Source organism: Leptosomus discolor, chromosome 3 (genome assembly GCF_034619465.1).
Source record: "Leptosomus discolor isolate bLepDis1 chromosome 3, bLepDis1.hap2, whole genome shotgun sequence".
NCBI lineage: Eukaryota > Metazoa > Chordata > Aves > Leptosomiformes > Leptosomidae > Leptosomus > Leptosomus discolor.
In genome coordinates this window covers 82,562,402-82,582,544 of record NC_141393.1, presented here as the reverse complement: position 1 = coordinate 82,582,544, position 20,143 = coordinate 82,562,402, and the positions used below count along the sequence as shown (strand labels likewise).

The 20,143-nt window shown below is 41.3% G+C and overlaps 1 protein-coding gene across 1 annotated transcript in view; it reads right to left on the bottom strand.

Annotated features, from left to right (window-relative positions):
- COL24A1 (collagen type XXIV alpha 1 chain) overlaps nt 1-20,143 on the bottom strand; it is a 138,849-nt gene that overhangs the window by 15,144 nt on the left and 103,562 nt on the right. The window contains exons 36-51 of the mRNA XM_086463065.1: nt 20,040-20,093; nt 19,344-19,451; nt 16,331-16,384; nt 15,754-15,861; nt 14,653-14,706; nt 13,807-13,860; nt 12,581-12,637; nt 10,773-10,826; nt 9,655-9,708; nt 9,495-9,548; nt 7,467-7,520; nt 5,736-5,843; nt 3,134-3,241; nt 1,531-1,638; nt 1,390-1,443; nt 1,033-1,095 (exon numbers count right to left, since the gene is read on the bottom strand). Coding sequence (XP_086319191.1) covers nt 1,033-1,095; nt 1,390-1,443; nt 1,531-1,638; nt 3,134-3,241; nt 5,736-5,843; nt 7,467-7,520; nt 9,495-9,548; nt 9,655-9,708; nt 10,773-10,826; nt 12,581-12,637; nt 13,807-13,860; nt 14,653-14,706; nt 15,754-15,861; nt 16,331-16,384; nt 19,344-19,451; nt 20,040-20,093 — 1,146 coding nt within the window. The remainder of the gene's footprint in view (nt 1-1,032; nt 1,096-1,389; nt 1,444-1,530; nt 1,639-3,133; nt 3,242-5,735; nt 5,844-7,466; nt 7,521-9,494; nt 9,549-9,654; nt 9,709-10,772; nt 10,827-12,580; nt 12,638-13,806; nt 13,861-14,652; nt 14,707-15,753; nt 15,862-16,330; nt 16,385-19,343; nt 19,452-20,039; nt 20,094-20,143) is intronic.

Here is a 20,143-nt window from a genome sequence, read left to right as displayed (position 1 = left end):
AATCCTCATGACGTGTCCCGGTTTAAAGCTGCTCAGCACACAGCCCTGACAAATATCCAGGAGATCACGGTGATATTCTCTTTCTGCCTATTGAGTGCACATTGCTATAAAATCAGTAAGGTCAGTATTTTAATCATTAGTAATAGCTGTGCTTAGAAAGCCCTCACACATTCTTTTCCGTGAAAGCTGATGCACTAAAACCAGTGGAAACTTAAGCACTCTGCTTACCAAAGAGCACGTATTTTTTGAGCTAAAATCAACTATATCTTGAGCTATATTAAGTATATCAGGCCCACAAGTACTCTTATAAGGCTGCCAGTAAGTGCTGCTAAAACGTTAACTTTCCTGTTCTATTTCACTTAGAGCAAACCGCTCGTTTCCAGTGTTTATCTTGTCTAGGGATGTTTAGAAAAGGGAAGTAGCAATGAGAACAGGCCCCTAAAGCTGCTGCTTTGCATCTGGTGAACCGAACTAATTGAGGTCTGTGGTGGCAAGGGCAGCCGTGAGAGAAGACCGTTTCGTAGTAAGGCCTTCCGTGCTGCAACCTTTTTTGGTGAGCAGCAAAGAACACCACCGTGAAGAAGGTGTCACCAAGAATGAGCTAATGCAGGTTAGTAACCTTATAGATAAAAAGAAAATATGTATGAAAAAAGACTAGCTATTAATCAGCGATGCCTGAGCACCACTCTGTCTCACCGCAGGCAAAGTTTGACCCTTCTTTCTTTTGCTGTAGGACAGTTACACAATCAGCGTTGTATGTCAGCGATAAGGATACTTGTGTGGATGAAATTATGCTCGGAGAGCCACATCTTGCATTTTACCTGCAAGATTAAGAGCCCAGCTCTGCTTGTGTATCTGTACCCATGTTGCAGTACAAGCAAAGGGCTTCTAGTGGAGTCGGAGTCTCAGAGTGAAAGGTTTGGTTAGAGGGTTCCAGCCTTGTTAACAAGAAAAAAGACGATTCCCTAAATTAAAAACACGTGCCCCTTGCAAGCCATCCTGACAATCTCTTTCATGGAGTGAAACACTTACAACTTGGCCTGTTGGACCTTTCGGGCCCAGAATTCCAACTAAGCCAATGTCCCCTGTAGGACCCTGAAAATGCAAAGGAACAGTTTAATCAAACATGGACATTAGCTATCACTTGTTTCAGTCTCTTGTACTCAGTGAAAGTAAGATAATGTCTAAGAACAGCAACAGTGAAAATACCAAGCGCGCTGACCCAGAATGTTTGTCCTTGGACATGGAGTACACAGTTCTGCCTGCAGTGTTCCAACAGTTCAGGTAGATTTTGAACAAATTATTGTTAAAGCTGATTAATTCTACGCTTTCCTAACGTTCTCACTCTGTAAATGGCTTAAGATCTAACAAAAAAGAACGAGCACATACTTTTGGACCTGGGAATCCTTGAAACCCCATTAAACCTTGATCTCCATCTTCTCCCTGTAATAGGAGCAGGCATCCTTACTATTATTTCAGGTTGGTAACTCTTGGGCTACTTGTCTGGCATCGACCGCTGTGATTACGTACAGTCTGTCCTTTCACTCCAGCATCTCCTGCTGGTCCTTGGTCACCTTGTGATCCTGGAAGGCCTCTTTTGCCTCGCTTTCCTGGATGACCTAGAAGCCCTTTCTCACCCTGTCAATAGGAAGATAATATATCCTTTATTACAATTACGACGGTTATAAATGTAAAGATAGGTTTCCTGGCAGAACTGTGGAACATGCTTTCTCTGTAAGAACTAGACCCACTCCATTTTATTTCCATCAGGAATGCTTTTGATAATTACACATTCATTAAAACGCAAACGTGACTTGATGGTTCCTTGACTCGGAAACATACAAAAATCTACGCATGTTGGATCATTTCCAGTATGGTACCTCCCAGTGCAAGCACTGAGAATCACAAAAATGAAATACAGAACAGGCAGGTTAAAAGTAAATTGAAAAAGTAATCCTCTGAGCAAAGCATAGAATCGTTGTGGAACTCCCTGCTGTTAGACTAAAAAAGTTTACATCGATTCAGATGGAAACTAGACAAGGCCATGCAAGAGAAATACTCTGAGGACTATCAAACTCACAGAAATGATGTCTAGCTCAGGAGGTTACCGAGCTGCGATTAAGGCTGTGAACATACACCTTCCATGCTTGCTTTGCACTGATGCTCTTTCCTAGGCGTTACCTTTCTGCCTGACTCAGTGTGTCCACTCTTAATGCTTATTTTGCACCGTGTGGTAAGAGTTTTCCCTCACCTCATCTATTCCCTCTCTTTTTCAGATTGCAAGCACTTCTGAGCAGGAACTACCTCCTACGGTTCATTGTTTAGACAAAGGAGTAAAATCCAGCCTGGGAGCACTGGCAATAAACACTACAAATAGTGAATACAGTTTATACTAAAATATTCTCATGAAAAGATATCAAAGACGGTATTTCCCTCCCTTAGCTTTCAAGTAACTTAAGGTTTTAAAAAACTGCGTACCAATAAAATCTCACAGAGCACCACAAATCATGATTTTGGATGACAAATCCTATCCTAAACGGAGAAAACAATCTGTATTGTTTCCATTATTTGCTTCTTTTACCACTGAAATTAGACTAATTAATATGAGGATATATGCTGATGACAGGTACCTGGAACTGCCTGGAAAATGGAGCACACTCAGATTTCTTTCTTTCTGACAGGGCTGAACAAGAGCAATTTAAGTCCCATGATAAATGGACATCCCAGATACACTTGTCAGCCCCCAAACTTGGGATTTAGGCTCGAAATGACCGTACTTCTCTGCTAATAGATGGCTTAGATGTTAAAATCTGTTCAAACTGTTTTAGTAGTTACAGCAGTTTAAAAACAAAAGTCAGGAAACATTTGGCCCTAAAGCTTTGAGTGAATAAATACAGTGTTTTGGACGGCTTCTGGAGTTGGGAATAGCATCCAGATGGATGGGACCTCTGTTTTCAAATTACAGGTTATAGAAACGAGGTCAGCACAACTTGCAGTCTTACCCTTCAAACGAGTTTTGATGTCAATTACTCATACGATGAACAGATTTAAGAGTAGCACGGTGGTTCCACAGCCACTTGATACAGCAATATCAGTAATACTGTACTTAAACAACAAGATCCCACGTGTGTACCTTTAGTCCGGGTGCTCCCACGGGCCCTGGCATGCCTGGCAATCCCTTGGGACCTCGAGCTCCAGGATAACCTGCCAGGCCTGGTAAGCCTGAGTTTCCTTTATTACCCTTAAGAAATTGAAAAGAATCGATTACAAGTAGAACAGCCAAACATGTTTCTTCACTGTATGCTAAAACAGACACGTAACATAAAATCAGTCAAAGCTACTTAATTCTTTCTGTATGTATGGCCACACGTTGATAGTACCTCAAAATCTATGGGAAGACAATGACCAGCAGTGTCATCTGGATTTCTGCTAATATTCCAAAAAGCAAAACCCCATCATACTTAGCAACGTTGGGGTGGATCGAGGTTTCTGAGGGGTCAAGTTATGGTGGTTTAACAAGTCGCTGATTGTCGGCAAAACAAATGCTAACCAAGCCATAGCCCGTTGCAGTTGTTCAGTTCAGGCTCATCTTCAACCTTGTTCTGTCCTACCCTAAGTATATCCTGACGTCATTCGTGTGGGATCAACTACTTAGACCTTGAAAGACTTTTGAGAACATTCAAGAGAATCAATTGGCTTATGCAAGGCATCTTCCCCATTAGCACCCCCCTAAAGAGGAATAGTTGCCCGGCTGGATCACCAGCTTAGGTACCAGTGATCTACAAATCGTAAGCAATCTTCTGCCTGCACTAATTGTGCATTCAAGTGTACATGGGAGCACCTCTTGGGGATACCAGAGACTGCTTTTACCTCCCATGGGGAATCATATAGAATAGTTTACACGAGACCTAAAATTCTTCCCAGACTTGAAGATGTGCACGTTCGGATTAACAGCCTTTAGCGCCGACCTCTTTTTAATTATTTTCTAACTCTATTTTGAAATATGCAGGAAAAGAGCACTAATCTCTGTTAATTATAGAAGGTAACTCCTTGAGATGATTCTTGGATGAGTGTTGTGGGATGTCTGAGGATTCTGAGCCTATGATAAGGAGCTCCTTCTGATGAAAACAAGATGCTGCGCTCATTCATTATAGGTGGGCTGGAAATATGGTTGAGATTCATTTTTTCAAGAAGAAGGAACTCCACATCAAGAAACAAAATAAGACTACCTTCCCACAGAAACATTCAAAATTTGATGTGCTTGATTATAAGTATCAGACATGCTGATAATACTAGTATGATTGTGTACGCTCTGTAGGGATTCATAGACAGTAACTTTACCACATGAGGAAAGATCAGAACATTTGTTATGAAACTGTATGAGATCATCAGACTACAAACACAAGCAACTATTTTTAATAAAAAAAGCCATGTTGCTGAGTACATGGAGTTATGCCAATTTTGACATATTAAAAAAATACAAACCTGAAATTTGCTACCATCCAAATGAATGTTTCTGTGATGTCATTTAGTAGAAATATATACCTACAGAGATCTCTCGCTCTCTTCGTTCTTACTTCGTATGACATTTGGTCAAGCATTCATAGAAAGAAAAGTGTTATACGAAAGAGAATTTTTATATTACAGGTGAGTTTTCAGGGCTTTTGAATATGGTACTGTGGCTTCTAGGCTGATGGGCTGATAAACTTATATAGCAAGAGTTCTGTTCTTTTTATTTGTTGTGGCAAAAAACAGTTACAAGACTCTCTTTATTACGATTTGTAATGCTACTATATATTGTTAATATGAAGTAATGGAGTCTTTTCTAATATCAAAGATGACATTTTGAGTGGAAAGTCAAAAATGTAAGGATTCTTTGGGGTGATACTCCTAAAACCAACTCCAAAGAATTTAAGTACTCGAAGAGGTTCAGTAGGACATGATCTGAAACTGGAGAGGCTCGAATAGGGTACATCTGCCCCCTACGGGTAACTTCGTTAATTTTCTCTTTGTTCAACCAGATAGGAAATTCATACTTGTAACAGTGCCTCATTCGGCACCTTGATTAATTCCCAACACCAAATCTAACTCGACATTTTGTTATAACAATTACTGTCCATCTAACTAGAACCGTACTTGAAATCAAAGCGATCAGACTTTCAACAATGAGAACAACTCAAGGAGTGAGTAGCGAAGAGCGGTGGCTGCTCCCAGAAGCAGCAGGTCACCACCCTTGGCCTACAGCAAAGAACAGACACACAGAAAAACCTGTTTCCAAGAGTGCTTCCAGGTACTTCAGATACCTAACATGCTTTTTTGCTGGTTTGGGGCAAAGCTTCAGAATCGCTTCGTAGAGAGACGTAGGTTACCAATTCAAAAGACAACAAGGAAAATGCAGAATCATCTCAGAGCCTGAGAGGAAACGGTCTCAGCTGGGGTCTATGGCTCATTTTTGGGAACAGAACTGTGAAGCCTCTCCAATTCAGAAAGCATTTTCACTTAGCTGTAGTTACTACTACACTATGAAATAGCTCTTCTCGCAGCACACTTCCCTTAGGCGAACTTTACATCCTGGCCAGAATATCAGGAGCAAAAGAGAAAGAAAACAAAATTGGTCTAATTTTCAAGGTGCTCAAGGAACTGAGAATGGTTCCTTCTGTTTCAAAACCCTAACCTTAGAAAATTGGCATAAAGAAAAAATGACATAAAGAGAGGCAATGTGGAAAGGAACTTACCCTAGGGCCAGGCTTTCCTGACAGCCCAGGCTTGCCAGGGGTCCCAGGAACGCCTTCTGGTCCAGGGTACCCAACTGCTCCTTTCTGCCCCGCTGGCCCCGGTCTTCCCTTGAAACAAATTCAAATCAAATACAGCACTGTCAGCTCTTTCCATCTTCACCATCCCAGGACTAGATTTCAGTCACAGTACTTCCTAGGCCCTACGTAGCAACAGACCCAGTGACACGAACGAATAATCGCAGGCGAAGCTCTGAGTTAGGCTGTTCGGTTTAAAATGCTTTTGGCTTCGACTTGCTGTGTTGTGGGATCTGAGCAGCTTCAGCTGAAACCGTGGGGCTGACCTCTCTGTGTGCCAGGCCTGGAAGATGGCTGAGAGTATTGATTCTTAAAAGTGAAGCAAGGAAACCTGATAAAGTCTCTATTTATCCTTGCAAAAAACCCAACCATATACCTTCTCAGCCTTCATTTTACTAGATACTCTGTATTGGCCATTCTTAAATTTATGCTGTTCAAATTTCAACGTATAAAAAGTACATACAAACTCCTAATAAGGCAAGGTTTTGCTACCTGTTGCTATACTTGCATGAAAAAGCCTCATGTCACATGCACCAGAGCCACAGAGCCACTTTTTCTTTACAATTATTTCCCTTTACACTATCTTAAGTCCTGCAATTATCTCTGTATGAACGCATTTCTCAGAAATCTAAAATATGCTGACTACAACACGCCTCCTTTGAAAGAGTATCGTTAACAACAGCCATACAGAGAACGAGAAGCGTGCCATCTTAATCTTATTTCTGACTTCTGGAGGATCTTTCACTTGGGATGCGCTTTGAAACTTCCTTCAAGTTCTAGTTTTACTGGCTTCTCCTCCTCACTTCTCTGTAGGTCTTGCCTTTCCCTCTTTTCCTCTGTCTGCTGAATGACACACTCTCTGCAGTCCTCCAGAGGAAAGAGCCGAGTGTTTACAAAACACACACAGTTCCCGGCCTTCAAAAGGCTCTTCTTGACTCTGCCCAGTAGGTACAAGCTCTGTGAAGCAGCTGCTTTTCTCTGGTTACTGACAGTGTTTTGATGTGATGTCATAAAAGTTATTTACAATATGTGCTTGTGTGGTATTATTTATTAGGGGACCAAAATAGCCTTGATGCATTTTGTTCTTGGTTATGTTTACAGAACACCTACTGCTTCCTGCTCTTTCTTCTCCCTCAGGGAGAAAGGGATGCAAGCTAGCTTCTCCACAGTAACTCAAGAAAAGAACATTAAAAATTCCAGCTCGGGGCAAGCAAGAGAAAGAAGTAAACCTCAAGGGATCTGCCGGCTGTATCCATCATGGACACACAGATCCAGGCTTCTGGAGGCTGCAGCTGTTCAAAGAACTGCTGGGAGCCAGGAGTGAACAGTCGTACAGCTCTGTGCAACATAGTGTGATAACTTGCACATGGACTACAAGCCACATGCAAAAATGATCTAATGAAGTAACTTTACAAGTGGGAAGGACCTTGTTGGTTTATCTCTGCTGAGTAACAGAGTACAATTCAGTCTAATTTAACATAGTTTCAAAAATTATTCTTATTTTCACTGGGGTTCCTTTACACTTTCTGGATAAGAAGAAGGTTCTTTAGAGCGAGCATAAGATTTTCTAGTACCACTGGCATTTTGGTTTTATTAGTTATTATTTGCTCAGTTATTTTATAACCTGAAGATAGACTGTAGAATTTTGTTACTTACAGGACTTCCAGGTTTGCCTGCCTGACCCGCTGCTCCTTTCTTCCCTGTGGGTCCCTAAAAGTTACAAATACTTGTGAATGGACAAATGTCTTAGACTCAATCCCCTAAGAAGACCTGAGAATTGTTCCCCTCTAGTACACATGTTCATGTTGCCTGGCTTTGGACCAGGATTTTTCCACTTTAGGAGACAGCAAGTAGAAGTGAATACATTTTTGATAGAATTGTACGTATTTTTTTCCCTTTCCCAAACCAGCATAGCATCGGTTTCAGAACTTTTTCAACAACAATAGAAATTAAAACTTTTTCACTATGAATCTGGCAATTTCCCCTCTATCAGCCACATCTCTGTCAGGAAATATGCTCTTACAGCACGTCCCGTACCTTTTGAAAAAGGAAGTCACGAAAAGTAGGCAGAGTAGGTGCACTGAGTGTATGTGCAAGAGAATACTAGAAAACAATAGTGTCACATAGGGGAACATTCTTTTTATCTAAAATGTACACAAAAGATAAACTTTACTTTACTTAAACCCAGACTTTTTTTTGTCTTGACTGATCCAGGAATCTGTAATCTTAGAAAACTGAGTGATACTGATAGCAGAGAACACTCTCCTAAGTGGTTTAGTGACACAGGAGGCCAAGCACCAAGGAAGAAAAGCTCCGAAAAGCTCAAAAGCATCGCAGAGAGTTTTGTTTATAGGATATTCTTCACAGAATAGAAAGATCTATGGCATGAATTTTATCCTACCTCTAAAAGGTACAACCAGTCGGACAGCAGGGACAAGAATAACACTTGTTGGCATAGGTCAAGTAGAAAAAAGCTTTCAAGATCGTCTAGATTAACTATTTTAAACGCTGCTCTTAAGGCAAAAGTGATGCTGAACTACTATGCTGCAGTGTTACATGACACGCAGTGAAGTGAAAAAGCTAAGGTCACTGTAAGTGCAAATGTTTTGTAATTAATGTAAATACGATAAAATCAGCAACGTTTTGTTCTATTCCTTAATTTAATGCCTTTTTGTTAAGAAAGGCATACAAAACCTCCACCAATCAGAACTGGAACAAGTCTATTCAAGGAACTTTATATTGTTTTCATTAAAATTTCTGAATGCATATAAAGTAAACCCAGATGATTCAGCATTGCACTTTATGGGATTGGCTGTGTAAGGCTTGCTCTAGCAGCACCACTCATGCCACTGGAGTGAAGACTATGAATGTTTACACTAGTAATATTTTTGCATCAACCTTTAGGCTCTTATGGGTTGCTCCAGGCTCGATATTGGTTCCATATTTGCAAATGGCAGTTTTTATCTGTTCCTAATCTGCTACGTATTCTTGTACTTAGCTAGATAACGTTGAAACTCTAACAGAGTTGCACTATGGAGCTTCTCAGACAAAATATCTCATTCAAGTTGCAACGGCAATTGGTATCGTAAGACATCTTTTAGCCTCAATCTTTTGAAATCTCAAAAGCCAATGAAATTCCCCCCATGGAAGAATATAAAATAGTCTCGGCATTTTTCAACACACCCCCAAGATGAATTATTATTTCTAAAGGAAAAGATTTAGTCTTTGATCTTTTTGATGACTTGCTCTGTCATTATTCCTCTACTATTCCGTAGCAAATTCCTTATTTCCAGGCCTCTGAAAATACAGTGCACTGCAGTACCAGGAGGCTTCATTTACAGGTCAGAGCATCAAAATCCTGATTGTCTTCCAGAACTAGTTTGCCACAAGGAACTCCATTTAAGGGTATAATTGAATATGACTCAAATGTTTCCAAAAGAGCCTCTCATAATGCTTTGTATCACACCAAAGTAAACCCACTTACCTATGAAATAACACCTATACACTATCCCAGATCATTATACAATTTTCCATTCTATATTTTTATTGCCCCTGCAGGTACGAAAAGGAAACCCAAAGACTGAGTTTTAGCCTTATATAGCAGTTATTCAAGGATAGTCAGTGATCAGCAAAACCACACAAATTCCAATTAAGTGCAGTTTTGCTTTACTTTTTCCTACTTACTTCTGAGCCTTTTTCTCCTTTTGGTCCTTGCTCTCCCAATTCACCTGGCTCTCCCTTTGGAAAGAACAGACATTAAATAAATAAAAAGAATCCTTTGAATGCAGATGAAAACACATTTTCAACAGCCAATGGAGAAATCTCACTTGTTTGAAACACTTACTGGAGGCCCCTGTTGTCCTGTAGGTCCTCTAAGCCCTGGAAGACCTTTATGACCCTGGGAAGCAGAAAATGTAACATACTGCAGTACAAGTCACACAGGCTGTCGTGCTCAGTGAGCTGGAGATCTCCTTGTAAAGCCCATCTTGGGAGGTGCTGGATGGCCCCAGCCTCACTGATGGGACCTAAATAAAGTACGCTCAGTTCTCCTGAGATCAGAGCTTAGGGAGCTTTTCTTCTTTAAATTCTCTACTCCCAACTGCAAGTGGGAATTACATGTTGTTTAAACATTTCTGCACTTCTGTAAGCATAGATCATATTCAGTTCTTTGATTTATTACTATGTCTATCTGCATTATCTGTGTAACTTCCACAGGATATTCCGTGTCACGGACTGTCTCTTTTGTGTTTCAGCAAACAGACTGCATCAGTGATTAGCGTGAGTTACCATCCAATTTGTACATGCTGAAAGACTGAATACAATTGATGAATAATTGTTAGGATTAGATTTACAAAGAAACAGCTCTTAAATTTCAGAGAAAACTGTTAATTCATTCAGTATTACAGAATCACAGAATTGTTTAGACTGAAAGGGACCTCTTGAGATTGTCTAGTGCAACCCCTCCTTCTCAAGCAGGGCCAGGTAGAGAAGGTTGTCCAGGACCATGTCCAGTCAGGTTTGGAGTATTTCCAAGGATGGAGACTCCACAACCTCTCTGGGCAGCCTGTCCTAGTGCTCAGTCATCCTCACATTAAAAAAGCATTTTCTTGTGTTCAAAAGGAATGTCACGTGTTGCAGTTTGTGCCCTTTGCCTCTTGTCCTGTCACTGGACACTACCGAGATGAGTTTGGCTCCTCCACCTTCGTTCCCTCCCATCAGGTATTAATGCACATTAAGACCACCCAAGCCTTCTCTTCTCCAGCTCATGAGTCCCAGCTCTCTCAGCTTCTCCTCACACAAAAGATGCATCAATGTGCTCTAAGAGCTCATCAGCGCAGAGAGGCACCAGCAAGTGCATCTCTGCACTCTAGTGAAAGAGGAAGATACTTCTGCTACGTTACTGTACATGCATGCATAGCACGCCGTGATCAAATGAAAGGAATAAAAAGCAAGAGGTATTACCTTGTAGCCCTCATCACCAGGTTCTCCTCTATCTCCACGTTCACCACTAGGACCCTAGAGAGAAAACCAAAGAGCACAATATAGCAGCTGAACTAAAATAACGCTGCAGTGAAGTACAAGAGCCGGGATTTCTCTCGAAACAGACCAACCGACGAGATGGACCCGAGGATTACAAATATTAAAGTTAGCTTGTCTAAAGGAATAAACATGATTTTTTTCTAAACAAAATGCATTGCAGTCACAGTAGCCACTGTCTAAAATATTTTGTAACTGAAGCCTAGAAGCTAAAAGATAGATCTTACATGGGCATAAATGCAACAGGAGTATTGACCTTAGTGGAACTTCTCCAGCTTTATACCCATATATATATGATATCTGAATTAAAAATCTACATGAATAAGTGAAGAGACTCTGTTTGCAAGACATGTGAAGAGAAGCCTCTTACAGTAAGACAACACACGAAAAATTGGGTTCTTTTCTGAAATGACTTGCTATACTCAGAATCTGCTTTAATTTTGAAGTTCACCCTAACAAAAAGGCAGTTTCAATCCCTCAGCATGCCTCACACATATGAGAACTGCACAGAAGCAGAGGGAATAGCGTGATTTTTGTGAGTCACGCCGTTCACCCCGCTGCATTCAGACACCTCACTAGCTATACTTCAGGGAAAGGCCCTTACTCCAGCCCCACAAGAAATGGGATTTTTTTTCCCCAGAATTTTAACTCTCATCGTAGCAAATGGACCAAATCTCAGTCAAAGGAAAAATGATGGGATAGGGAATCATGCCCACAGAAAGGAAGAATGGCCAAGACTTTCCAAAAGACGCCCAGCCAGTCATCAGATGAAATAATAAGGGACTGCCTTTTTCCCACCTCTCTGACGTAAAGGCACATCATGAAAAATTGGCCAGGCATCACTAATTGCAATGTGTCTTTACAGTTCATAAATGAACAGATTAGGCACTTCTAGTGCATATCCACCAACAGATACTGTTATGCAACTGCTTGTATACTCTCCAAGGTTGCAGGAGCCTCATGGCATGTTTCCTAGACGGAATCCTCAAGGTGGAAGGGCCCTGCTTGCAACGTTTGATCAGCCAGCATTACAGAGACAGTTTGGCCACAACAGAATTGGCTGGAGTCTCTTCTCTCATGCATTACCATAACTAAATTAAGAACCTAGTCCAGACTCTGTCTGCAGTTACATCAAGGTCTTATAGTGCTGCCTTTTGAGCAGCTGAGGTATAAATACTAAGGTTAATTTGAAGAGAAGTAGGCTGTACAAGTATTATTTCCAGCACAATCAAAGCCTGAACATGAAACACTTTTAATAAGAGTTTGAGATGGCTTTTTTTTTTTTTTTTTGGATATGTTTGTAATGGCTGTAGAGAGATACCTCATATGAATTCAGTAAAAAAAAAAAATGGTTACAAAATTAAGCCCTCTAAATCAGCTAAATTAGCTTTGTAGTGATAATGAAATAAGTCAAAACACATTTCTGGTTAGTAAAGCAATTAGGTATAATTCAGGATAAACAGAGAGGGTAAGATTCTGTTCCAAAATGTGCTGGTCTAAACACAGACTAATGGCATTAGTGTAATTAAACACAGGGCCCATGCTCTTAAGCAGGAAAAATCACATGACTGCATTTTTCAGAGAGGGATTACCAATTAAAGGACCATCATTCTACATTTTTGTACAAGGGGGTGCTGACTCCCGAGACAGTGATATCGAGTTTCAGAAAGAACCTGCATTGTCTCTTGTCTTGAGAGGCACTAATATAATTTTTTTGAGAAAGAAAGACCTACTGGTTCACCTATGGGCCCAGGTGGTCCAAGGACTGTATTGTCTTCGCCTGGGTAACCCTAAAACAAAGATAAGTATTACAAAATATTAACTTGGAAATTCTACCTCGTCTACAATGCACACATGTTCAACTGCTAATAAACACCCAGAGAGCATGCTTTATAGATGCTAAAAGGGAATATGGTGCTTATGGTTTTAATACAGTGGAAATAGTAACTCAAAGACATTTAGGACTAAAAAAGCTAAGTATTTACTCTAGTCTCAAAGGCAGCTACAAAGAAAAAAGTACTTGAACAACGTCCATGTGATCATTTCTTTATTTAATGAAAAAAAGGATAAACAGGATATTTGACAAGAGAAAAAAAGAAAACTTCTTCCACTGTTTTGAGAAATATACTTAATATAGACAAACAAGTGTGCAGAAGACTCCAACATTCAGCCTGAACTCTATTAAATTTTAAATATGAAACAACTGCCATCCAAACTAATAGACAAAAAGTTATCTATTCCAGATGATATTTACCAGTATTGAATGCAGAGGCTGGCATTTTAAATATGATTAAGGGCTTCCAAAGTGCATCAAAGTGCTTTTTCAGAAGGGACCAAGCAAGCTAGACACCTTGCTCCCAACAGTTTGGGTTTCAGTAGATTATATCTGAACCTGTTGATAACATCAACCCCTAGTTGCCTATTAGCAGTGTCCATTGTAAAACTGGCCCTAATATAAGGATGTATTTCTCTGGCAGGTGTGACTCTAAACTAAAGGCTTAAAAGAGCAGTGAATTTGACACAAAACCAGCAGCACCGAGGCAACATCCTGCCCCTAACATTTTACATTAAGCACAGACCTTTGTCCATCTTAGTTGGACTTGCAGCAAAATCTGTGGGCGGACTTGCAGCTTAAAGCTAAGCAAATAGCAGGTTCCACACCGATTACTTCTGTTTCAGCAGTGCTCACTAAGGGCAGTGGTGTCATCTGATACAACACAATGTGTTTCTTGCAGTGGGTACCTTATGTTTTAAAACCTGAAACCCGGGTAATTCAGAACTCTGCCTCTGAATGATCCATTTCCCCAGTTCTGCATTTCTTTTCCTATTCTGTCACAATACTATCAAATGTTGCAAACAGGGGGTTTTGCTGCATGCTGGGGAAAACGGCGAGCATGCAGTAACATTTCCTCCCTTTGTAATTACTCAAACTGTAAGACAGTATAATCCATCTTCCTACCTTTTCTCCTTTGGGTCCTGGAGGCCCTGGGGGCCCTGGAGGACCCTGGTGACCCTAAAGAAGCAAACAAAACAAAAATTAGTTCCAAACCAAATAATTAAAGAAATAATGAATTCCAAAACCTCTTTTAGCTGCTTGTTAGATTTTTTTTTTTTTTGCTGCTTGCTAATAATGCTAAATAGTGGCGTGGCTCAAAATTAACGGGCTCAGGCAGAAAATATATTGCATGCAGGAAATTCTCTGTGCGCAGTGGGAAACCAAAGGTTCTGCAAGGCCTTGATGCAGGCGAGGGGAGCTGGGCTAGTTCTTGCTTCAGGGTTAGGGGCACTGGTGAAAGCTTCTGTTCAGGAAAAAGACGTGGCACTCTGGTCTGTAAGAGCAGGACTCAATCCATCTATGATGATCATCATCATTGTTTTTCAGTGAAAGCATCTTTTTGTCCTTCAACTAACGTCATTCAGTCAGTTTCTGTTGCTGAAAGGGAAACTGCCTGGCCAGGCAGTAAGCAGAGGTGGTGGTGTTTGCTGAACTCCCTTTAAAATGAATAGCTGTAGTAGTTTTATAGGAACTTTATTCACAAGGGGTGAGATACATTGGACAAACGAGGGTTTCATACCTGTGGTAAAACACAACTGCTAGCGAACTCGCCACAAACCAGTCATCATTTCCATAAGGCTAACATTTCTGAGTAGGCAATCACATCTCATATAAACACACGTGAGTGGCTGACACTCTTAAAGATATTTCTGTGTTCTAGATACAGACCCCCATGATATTTGAAATTATTTAGAGTACCACAGACTTACTTTGGGTTGTGCGTGTACATGAATTCAGTAAAAAACTTACCCCATAACCTGGAATTCCCGACTCTCCTTCAGGTCCCATTCCTCCTAGGTGTCCCTGTTAAATACAATAATCAGTGACAGAAAAATGAGCTCCCTTGTAAAACGTTACAACGATGCCTAATTTATAAAGTTACCACTTGGAAAAATCTTCAGATGTTGAGATTTGAGAACCACAGACAACTTCCTGGATAGGCTGAACTTCTTTTGGTAAAGAATACTGGGGTTTTCCCTCTTCTGTGGAAAGAATGGTCAACATTTTCCATCCTAACCTTATAATCCCTGTGCCTAATTAAGACCAAAAGGATCTGAGCCTTCAGAGGAGTGGAGAAACTCTATTTACAAATGCTAAGTATGTTAAGAGAAGCTGAGGGAGGTCTTCACCTTAGGAAGTTGACTCTTCAGTTACTTGACTTCTGTATTTCACATGTTAGGGACGCAGTGCTGCATTTAGTGGTGAAAGGATTGGGCCCTGGAGCAGTGAGATGGGCACATTGCCTCACTAGTGCGGAGGCTGCACGTGTCCGTGCATCTGTTACACAGTGTGGAGCAAGCTTGGGGAGCTCGTGATGAGAGGAGCTCAAAGTTAATGGAAATACACTTAATTCAGTTCATTCTGGATCAGGTTCCCATTCAATAGGAGTAGCAGTCCTCATCTGAAATGCTTTGTTCCAGCTATGGCTACGGCCTATTTTATGTAATAGCAAACCCCATGATTTTTGTTCTTGGAACTGGTTTAAGGTTTAAGAGAGGTTTAAGGAATGGCTGCACCAGTGAGGTTATATGTGGACTGTGGGGCATGAGTATTCCATGGCATGCCCTGCCCTCCTGCTCCTCTGACTGTCAGATCAGGAAGCTGACCAGAGCATGAAATGACTCCTTCCAGGTCTATGGCCTGGATTTCTGCCCTGGAAAGGTGCACAGGTCTCACTCTGATGCTGAAAGACCAGGGCATGCAGGCTGGGAAGAACACTGTCTGCATCTCCAGCTACATCAGAAAATATTTATACATGCTACAGTTGTGACCTGCCTCTTCCCACGGAGAGACACAATCCTGCTAAACCAGAAATACATGAGCTCTTAAATAAGCATGTTTTGTACGAACCAAGGGACCTCGAGTTCCTCTTGCACCTTTGGGACCAATTTTTCCAGGTTGGCCAGAGCCACCAGCAGGTCCAGTTTCTCCAGGAGGGCCAAGCTGCCCCTTTTCTCCCTGTTAGTGTATTAAAAATGATAAGAGACTGATACTAATTTTCAAAATGCAGTTTATGCTTAAGCAAAGTGCGTAACAGCATTTTTTAACAGTATTACGTTTATACATAATTTACTGTAGTTCTTAGAATGTCTGAACTCAGAACTCAGCAGTGAAAAAAACCCCTCTGCTAAAGCCTTTCTGTTATTTGTTTTGTTCTGTTTTAGCCAAAGCTTCACATTTTTTAATAGCAGCAGAAGCTGTTCCGAGTTGCGAAATCACATCCTAATACAAATTTAAATTTCCCAAGGTCCTGAATGTTACTGATTGCAGAGAGATGACGACAATTCTAATTGCTATGGCTAGCAAGAAAAAAATTGGCTTGAAGCATGACATAAACCAGGGACAGACTTGGTTGAATGGAATAATTCTGTAATGTAAATTTGAGTTTCAGATAAAAAGAAGAGAATTGGGGAAGATAAAATACTACCTTCTTTCCTAAACGGCCCCTCTGACCTGGATTTCCTGGTATTCCTTCGGGGCCCTGTACATTTATTAGGGAGAGAAAAAGAAATGACTGAGAAAGGCCTGGAAACGTGTTTAAACTGTGCTCCAAATTGGATAACTAAGCAGGCTTTTGTAATGTGGAGAGGTGGGAGGAAAAAATCTCATTAACTTTGGCTGTGAGCAAGTTAGTAGGACTGTTTCAAGTTACAGCAGAAACAAGTGGGCAAACATCAGGATTTGCTTATCAAACTAGTGAAAATGCACTGAAACTAGGGGGAAACCCCCCACAAATCTTGTCCACGCAGATAGCATTACTTTAGGAATAAATTTGCTTCAAGACAACCACTGGATTTAGAGAAATACAATACACAAGCAGGGGAAAACTAAGAAAAACTTGAGGCTGTCCAGTGTGAAGAGCAGGGCCCTGACACCATCTGCTGAAGAGCAGAGACCTACCACTGCCCAGCTCTCGGTGAGTGTGCAAGTGGGTGTGCTGCCTGCAGATGAGGAGTGCTACGGAGCTACAGCCCCGCTGCCCTCTGGGTCACTTCAAATCCTGACCCTCCCAAAGGGCTGGATGTGTCCACTGCTCAGAGGTTTCAATTTCCTCAAAAGCTCTGTGAGTTAGAGGACGCAATTTAGCTTCAGTTTTGGATAAAGGAAGACGTATTTGGGGGGTTTTTTTGAGTCATTGTGGTGGTAAGCCAGGGTAAATATAGTTTAAACCAGGTTATTTGTTGCTTTGTAAGCTTTTGTTTAAGGAAAATGTAGTATTACTCTCACCCCCAATAAAACCCTCAGACAACTGACTACAGGAAACTGATTTCCATGTTTACACCAGGATGTTAGAATCTGTCTGCATCCCTAGAAGATCAAACCAAAACCGTGATGCGACTCTCCCAGACATCAGGGAGGACGCGTGGAGAGGGAGGCAGCTCTGCAGCCACCTTTGGAATGTGTGGAACAGAAACATGAAAAATCCCCCTCTAACCCCACCCTCCCAAACCTCTAATTGCCAGACCCGCCTGTCTCACTGGGGCACAGCAGCAGCGCTGCTGATGTTCTTCACTGTACACAAGTATAATTACATATAACGTAGATAGGCCAAGGCTGAGCTGTTTTATGCTAATTTCAATGTATGAAACCTTTGAGCTTCTCTAGAATTGCGAATTGGAAACAGAAAAAAAGTCAGGGTGATATCATTAGATCAGAAACAAAAAGCACTAAGGGTGCTGACAACTAAAAGAGCGTTTTTTTCTGTCACTAGGAGTGTGGTTCACTGTGAAGAACGTAGGACTAAAGACAGCAGATTGTAACGCTGATGCTCAGAGGACAGAGGGGACAGTGCTCACAGCCGTTGACAGCTGGCCCTCCAACTAATGTTTACTCAGACTCCAACATCTGTCACATAAGAGCTACAGAGAAGGCAGCCAGAGGACTGTGACTGAGAACACGATGATTTTCAGTAAGGGAATCTGATGTCTGACTGGAGGCTACAAGCTTGCTTTGGAAACTGCGCTCCAAAATATTATTTCACATGAAGAAGTTGCATAAAACTTCAGCAAAATAGATTTTATGGATGGATTTTCGCTGCTAGGAGTGATGCCAGGACAAATATGTGAACTGATCTAACAGTGTTGACTGTGGATCCCAATTTGGCCTGTGTACGCTTGCTGCCATTTCCCTCCATCTGCAATCTCTGTTTCGTTTGTCTACGGCACATGGTGCTCTCGTGATATGTTCATTTAATCCCTTTCACAGAGGCACCAAAATGAAGTTATTAAAGAGTAAGTGTCTTGTAAGAACAAAATGGAATCATGACATTCTCTTTTTCTCTTCTCTCTCTTTACTTTTTATAGTAGATGCCTCATTAAAGGATGATTGACAAGGTGAGAAGGCTCCCCAAAGACATGACATCACATCACAGCACAGAATTATCACCCAAAGTAGCGCTGCCCAGGATGACAGACCCTCATTTCTGGAAGTCAGTTCCAGCGCAGGATGGACAGCATCCATACCCTGGTCTTTACCACACCTTGGCAGCAGTGTAGAAAGACCACTGTTAGGAAGGGCAGGCCATCCAACTGATTAGGAATTATCAGCAGGAATAATTTGGATTCTCCAATATCTATCATGTGATAGTGCCTTGTATTCCTTACCAGGGAAAACACTGTAATCCACACTAGCACTTAAGAAATCCTGGGGTATTGGTGTCTGTGCTGCAATAATTTTGTAACTAAAGAAACCTCAAAGTTCAGGATATCACTTTTTCTAGAAACGTTATTTTTAGGCCTTCCTTTTGTTGTTAAGGTTTATTAAAAGGAATGATAGCTCAGCATGTATGTGGTAAGACCATTAGCACAAAAATCTTAAATTGGAGCCAAATCCCGTGTGCTCTAAGGTCTAACACTTCATCATTTACAAGCTGCTCAAAACAGCAGTTCTTTGCCCCAAGGAACTTTTAATCTAAACTAAAAACTAGATAGCCCTGGGACAGTAAACGAAGCCGTGAGTAGGGAAAGCGATACGAAACCACAAAAGGTCTTACAGCACAATTTACGGTAGCAGATGCATCTTGCCAATTTTTTTGGGAGTTTTAAAAATTTTTAAAAATGATCTAATACCTTGAGATTGCTCACAGTCTCCAAATGAAGGTGAGGATAGAGACTAATGACAGAAGGTTGTCTGGAGAGGAGAGATCTGAAGTGAGAGGCTCCACGTTGTGTGGTGTATGTGTCTGGATGACAAGTAGTGAGGAATCACTGTCTGCTAAGAGGTCCCAAATTTAAGATAGGAAAATCATTTGTCTTCTCTCTCTACCAACCCTCCAAAGCTGAATCACACAGAAAAGGGAGGCAAGCTCGTTTAAAGATGGCCATCTCTAATCGCAATAGAAAAATCACAAAATGAAATTTAAAAAAGCAAGCAAAAGTAAAAAGAAAATAATTACGAAAAGCAAACCCACAAAAAGTCCACTTAAACCTGAAAACACTTACAGGAATGCCCATTAAGCCAGGTTCACCAGGGGGTCCAGCAATTCCTGGTGACCCCACCTCTCCTTTTTCACCACCTTCTCCAAGAAGTCCCTGGTCTCCAGGGTCTCCCTAAAACAAAGCAAAATAATAAAAAAAAAAATCTTAGTCAAGCTGCTGCTACAGAATTACTTATTCTTGAGAAAAGTGAATTCTGAATCTTCAAGTTTGACAAAAAGCAAGCTAAAACTGATGGGAATCTTCCCAGACAAATTCAGATCAGGCTCCAAGTTAGGGTAAAGCCCGTTCTATCTCTCCTACAGCCGGATTTTGCCTCATCCATCGCCAGCTACCTGAGGGCGTCCTCTGTGACACCCCCTGTCCTGGCACCGGCCACAGGCCCTGGCACAGCATTGATGCAATGCAGGGAGAGGAGCAGCCTTAGGCTTGCTCTCTCCAGCATGGTAATCACCACAGAAATAAGCTGTACTCGGTTCTCCAGCTTGCATTTCTCCGTCAAGCTGCAACTTTGCAGCCCTTGCAGGGTAGGTGTGTGCCTAAAAGGCACGGGAAAGCCTACGACACACAGGGCCACCTATGTTAAAACTAAGTGCGCTCAACGGGGCTCTGTTGACTTGGTGGAATAGGAGAAAAACATAAAATATTTGTGTGCTTAAGTTGATACAGCTGCTTTACATCTGCTGCAAAACCTGAACGTACCTTTGGGCCATCGTTTCCTTGAACACCATCTTCTCCTGGAGGTCCTGGTTCACCCTTATAGAAAGGAACAGTTGAAAAGGAAGTTATTGCCTAAATTTCTCGAC